The sequence below is a fragment of the Lactuca serriola genome, chromosome 4 (genome assembly GCF_051521515.1).
Source record: "Lactuca serriola cultivar US96UC23 chromosome 4, Lser_US96UC23_V15, whole genome shotgun sequence".
Taxonomy (NCBI): Eukaryota; Viridiplantae; Streptophyta; class Magnoliopsida; order Asterales; family Asteraceae; genus Lactuca; species Lactuca serriola.
Genome location: NC_136411.1, coordinates 324,561,771 through 324,568,077, shown reverse-complemented (window position 1 = coordinate 324,568,077; position 6,307 = coordinate 324,561,771). Strand labels below are relative to the sequence as shown.

The following is a 6,307-nucleotide window of genomic DNA, read 5'->3' as shown; positions in this document are numbered from 1 at the left end:
ATTGTACTATAACTAAACTTATGAAAATATAATTAAATAACAAAATATATTACCAACATATCATTATATCATTCAACTTTACAAATTAAGGTCATGATGATTATAGCATTCTACCTTTTTTTTTTTTTTTTTTCATTTTTTCATTATAGAATTGTACTTTCCAAATACACTTAAACTAACAATTACATGTGATTGTGGTGGTCGATGTTTCAGTGGTTGTTCTTGCTAGTACATAGACACAACCATATAAGGTTTACGCCCGATGCCTCTGACATGGCCACGTCAATCATCCAAAATTCTTTCAAATTTTTTTTTTATATCCTCTGATGTTAGACTGCTTGCTTCAAAAGAAGCTTGAGTTTTTTGATTGATCTCTTGGACTAAAGCATTTTGTATTTTCAAAAAATGATTAACATCATTATATATATATATATATATATATATATATATATATATATATACATACTTTTATGAAAATACAAATTAACCACCTACATATAGTTGCTCGACTATAGGACTACTAAATACCGTTTGACGATCGGTATTAGCCTAACGAAATGCTTCGAGTCTAGTGATGTTCTATTTAACTTTAAAAATTGGATTCATTATACTTAAAATAAATAGTAATATAGCATAACTTACTTATTTGAAACATGCACTGCTATACGAGCATGGCCCCCCTATGTTTACAACTCATTGTTGTGCACATACTCCTTTGTTTGCTGCCAAACGCTTTACAAATTCAGGATTGAAAATGTTCGATTGTGTGTGCCTAATTTTCATATGACATGCCATTGAGAGGGGGGGGGGGGGGGGTGGGCTAATGCCCTTGGGATATCTACAAGCCCTCTAACATCTGACAATAAGTATGAGCATTACTTTTCCAGCCTCTATAAATTTTTTGTAGAGTCTCATCAATGCTCTGCAACAATCGAGTACGTTGGGATCAAAGTTAACCTTATCCAAATCAAACTTTCTCTACAAATACAACAAACTTAGTTAATCAAATACTAATCACTACTAAACTTAAAAATATTATCCAAGTTACCTTTAGATGCACGACTATGGAATTCCTTAAAGCGGGGGAAACATTGTCCCAACATGATACATTAAAATAGATGTTCTCCCACATATACCTCCCAATCTCATGGGTAAACATATTGGCATGATTACTGGCATGGGAAAAGGTGATCTCTTTGTCTAAATCAAAATCCACAGGCTTTCCCTTGTTTGCTCATATCCGCTTTGATAATTGGATGTTTTAGATAATCCTCTTTTTTTTGGTACTCAGCTGAAAAGTATTATTAAAAATATTAGTCACGATAGTTTATAATAAATGAATACAAATAGCTAATAAATATATCATAAAAAGACTTACCTACATCTTCGTGTTCTCCGTCACCAAAGTCTACTGGGGGTGGTGGACCCCAGCTCCATCACCTCCATGTCCTAAGCCCATCACAACGACCGTTATGTAAAAGCGTATCACCCAACTGAACCCCATGTATAGCCTAAAAAACTATAAGATGTACAATATAAAACCACAATATGAATAAAAGTTAGCCTACAAAATTATAATATGTACAATATGATGGGTTTATACAAACAATCCTATGTGTGCATGCAACCCTAGAGTTGAATCTATATTTTCACTATTAGTTATATAACTTTATGAACACAAAAAAAAACCTGACATGCTACTATTATTTTTGAAATCCATATAAAAGAATAGAATGCATACCTTTTGTTGTTATATAGTAATAAAAACTAGTTCCTTGAATTTTCTTAGCTCTTGAAAGCAAGTACCACAAGTGTAGTACCTCTAATGGTTCACAAACACACTAGGTGAAAGGATGAATATGGGAGAGAGGAGAGAAGGGTATCTTTCCCTAGATTTCGTCCCTTTTAGGGTTTCCCAAAGCTTGGACGAAATCTTAGTGCCTTAGGGTGCTATTTATACTTAAGGCTAACTAGGGTTTCAAGGTGTAAACCCTAATCCCTTAGCTTTGGGCCTAAGCAAGTCCATGGACTCCTTTCCTTAAGCCCTTGGACGAAAACTCCTAGATCCTTCTAGGATTTTCGTTCAAGCCTTAATAAAGGTGATCCAATGGCCCAAAGCCTCAACTATTGAATAATTACAAAATAGCCCCTACACTTTTAGTTACTTCCTTTAATCCCAATGTTAATTCTAAATTAATTTCTGATTAGATACTAATTAATAATATGATTCCAAATTAATATATGATATCAACAACTTGTAAACTTTTTCGGGTTGACTACGCTTTACAAATTCTTCCGGTAGGGTTACATAAACTTCTTCTTTCTAAATCTTCAATTAAAAGTACAAAAATGATGTGTTTTCAATCCGTTTTTATTTGAGAGAAAAAGTAAAACTCGTATATTTTCAAGTCATGCAACACACATCAACTGAAAAAATTTCATCATAATCAATTTCAGAATCCTATACATAACCTTTTGATAAATCTCCGGAAAAGTCCTAATATTTTACCCTAATTTACGAAAGAGTCCCAAACTAAATTTTTTTTACAGAAAAGTCCCAATTACCGGTAAAAATGACAATTTGACCCATTTTTCTCGATTTACTGGTTTTATTATTTACCCGGTTTTAATAAAGTCCAATTATTTTACTATAATTTACGAATAAGTCCCAAATTATGGCAAATTAATGGGACTTTAATAAAAATTATGGTAAAATAATAGGATTTTAATGAAACCGGATAAGTATTGAAACCGATAAACCGGAAAAAAAAAATTGTTAAATATTTATCCGATAATTAGGACTTTTATCATAAACCAATTTTAGTTTGGAATTTTTTCATAAATTAAGGTGAAATATTAGGATTTTACCCAAGATTTCCCTGACCTTTTACTATTAGTCTTACCTTGTATTTTATAACATTTCGGTTTTGGATCTCTTTTAATTTATAAACCCATTTAAGAACAATGGATTTCCAACCTACTGGCAGATCAATGAAGCTCAAGGTTTTGTTCCTTTCAATTATATCCGGTTCACTTCTCATCGCCTTGATCTGTCGTTCTTTGTAGACATAGAATACGATGTGGGTTCGTCAACATCTTGTCAAATATTAGCTTGTCACACTCATCATTAATATAAGTTAATATTCGTCTCGACTCTGTTTGCACCGAGGTATTTTGGGACACGCTTTCTGATGGGTCTTTTATTGAACTCAAAAATCACACCGAAACATGAAAATAAATTCCTACTTATGTCAGAAAACAGGACTAATTACTTGTATATATGTCTAAACAAAGTCAAATGCCTCGTCTTGAATCTTTAGAACATTCCAACAGCAAATAATTGTGTTTAGACCGACGTCAAACTTAATATTCATTAGTCAAAGAAGCTTATATTGTGTTAAGTTCTTTAATATTAAAAAACGCGTTTTATTTCTTTTTGACAATAATGGACGATTAAATAATCTAACACCTTTTTCCCATTTTAATTCATCCCTTAACTTCCTTTCTAAATTCTAATTCATTCGTCGTTCCTAATTAACTATTACATCTCGTTCTATTCCCACCACCATGAATCCCCATCAACACCCGACACCAGCCATCTTCATCACGTTCACAGTGATTATCGTCATCGTTGTCTCTTTTCCGGCTATCTCATGCCAAGAATCCCGGCCATATGATGTTTGTGGCGAAGTTGTCCAGTGTGGAGACTTCCGACTACACTACCCATTTTGGGGGTCAACTCGTCCGGCGTACTGCGGCCATCCAGGGTTTCAGCTAACCTGCGAAACTAATGTTTCCCTACTCAGTTATCAGTCAGTTAACTACCAAATCCTGGATACGGATACAAGTACACAGACAATCACCATTGCTAGAAACGATCTCTGGGATGACATTTGCCCTGAATATCTATACAACACCTCCTTCAACTCCACCCTCTTCGCCGTCGAGAGTTCTGGCCAGGAAAATGTGTCTTTGTACTACGGGTGCAATACGAGTACATCCACGATTCCGTTGGGTGCTAATCACCTGTTTAGTTGCAATGTGAATGAGAGCCAAAGTGATGGTTATTTCCTTACGACATCTCAGATAGTTTCCAACATGAGCAGCTTCTTGCGACAGTGTCAGAATTACATCACTGTACCCGTTAAGCAATATCTTGCTGGTCGATTAGCGTCGCCATTTGCTACAGCAGATGAACTGAGACCAGCTTTGATGGCTGGTTTCGATTTAATATGGATAGCGAACGACGTCGAGTGCAATCAGTGTATGAGGTCAAATGGTCGGTGTGGCTCCAACTCGACTTCACCTGAATTGTTTGCTTGCTATTGTGATAATGGGGTTTTTTCGTTAACTTGTAACAATTCAACCGGAAGTGGAGGTACGTGATTTCCAATGTTGTAGATTCACATTTTGCTTAGGTATTTATAATCCTTCCGAATTCATTTTGCATCATACTAAGTGTCTTTCGTTGACGTTGCTTATTGATCATGGTCTGATCTCCAATACGTTACCTTCTTGATAACAGGAATCATGGGAGTTGCGTCGTTGAAGGTTATTATAGGTAAGCAGATAAACTTTTGTCTACATCAACCAAATTGTTTAATCAAGAAGACATTTACCAAGAGTTTTGATATCAAATTAAACACAAAATGTCCCTCTGCGTTTATTGAACCCGAAGAGAAATTATTCCTCATTGACAAATCATGTAAATATTATGTGCAGGCATTTCAAGTGCCATTGCAGGAATCCTGATCATGTTGTTGGTGATGTTCTTTCAAATAAAAAGATGGAAAAATCGAGGTCTCATCAGACCAGATAGAAAGCCTCAATTACTGGTAAGAATCTCCACATATATACCACATTAATAATGTCTTTATTATATATCATGATTCCTAACATAATCAAGCATCCGGTTTGGACAACAGGGAACCTCTAGAAATCATCAAATAGAAATATTCATAAGGGACTATGGACCTATAGCTCCAAATCGATATAGATATTCAGAAATCAAGAAAATGACAAACTCATTCGTTGAGAAACTGGGACAAGGAGGCTATGGAAGTGTCTACAAAGGACAATTGCCTGATGGGCAACTAGTTGCAGTAAAGCTCTTGGACAAAGGAATGGGAGATGGAGAAGATTTCATTAACGAAATCGGTAGCATTGGTAAAACTTCTCATGTCAACATAGTCTCGCTCTTGGGTTTCTGCTTTGATGGAAACAAAAGAGCCTTGATATACGAGTTCATGCCAAATGGATCCTTGGATAAGTTTCTACGTCGTGATGAATCTCATCTAGACTGGAACACATTATTTAGAATTGCAAAAGGGATTGCACGAGGCTTGGAGTACCTACATGAACATTGTAACACAAGAATTGTGCACTTCGACATAAAGCCTCACAACATTCTATTGGACGAAGATTTTATCCCAAAAATATCTGATTTCGGATTAGCTAAGTTGTGCAAGAGAAAGGAAAGTATTGTATCGGTAACGGGTGCAAGAGGTACTGCTGGATACATGGCTCCTGAAGTATTTTTAAAGAGACTTGGAGGAGCTTCTCATAAGTCTGATGTGTATAGCTTCGGGATGATGGTTCTTGAAATGACTGGTGCATGCAAGGAAAATATCGCTAGCACAACAGACATGAGTGCGATATATTTTCCAGATACAATATACAAGAAACTAGAAGATGGAGAAAATGTAGAGGTTGATGGGGTGACAACTGAAGAAGAAGAGGAATTAGCTAAGAAGATGGTGATGGTGAGCCTTTGGTGCATCCAGTCTGATCCATCGGATCGGCCTTCCATAAGTAAAGTTGTGGAGATGTTGGAAGGAAGCTTTCAGTCGTTGCATGTTCCAACTAAACGTTTCTGGTCATCTCCAACAAGGTATAGCCAAGGAACCTCAGCATCAACCACACTGGATTCAAGTCATGAAAGATTATTAACACAGGCTACGCGGGAACACTTGTCTACCTAATGGTTAGCCATGAAAGTTTCAATGTCTTAAACTTAATTTTAACTGGCTAATTAATCTTGTTCGATGTTCAAACCACTCCCCTTGTTTTAATATGACATATTTTGGGACACAAACATCTTGAGTAATCAAAACATTATAATGTTTAGACAAATGCTAATTGATTGCATAATGTTAAATAAATCTTTTTAAGCCATCTTAATTAATAAGTTAAAAGTTATCATATATTTTAGAGAAAATTACATAAATGGTCCATGTTTTTTTTAGATTCGCATGTTTCTTCCCTAACTTTTTTTCATAGCACAGATGGTCCCCTTGGTTTCTCTTGA

General features: G+C 35.4%; 1 protein-coding gene across 1 annotated transcript; it reads left to right on the top strand.

The window, feature by feature from the left end:
• Positions 1-3,531: 3,531 nt before the first annotated feature.
• On the top strand, positions 3,532-6,080 carry LOC145097400 (LEAF RUST 10 DISEASE-RESISTANCE LOCUS RECEPTOR-LIKE PROTEIN KINASE-like 2.1). The gene is made up of 4 exons (XM_079034949.1): positions 3,532-4,378; positions 4,526-4,561; positions 4,723-4,835; positions 4,926-6,080. The coding sequence occupies exons 1-4, from the start codon at positions 3,568-3,570 to the stop codon at positions 5,979-5,981; spliced, it is 2,016 nt and encodes a 671-aa protein (XP_078891075.1). The 5' UTR covers positions 3,532-3,567; the 3' UTR covers positions 5,982-6,080.
• Positions 6,081-6,307: the final 227 nt, after the last annotated feature.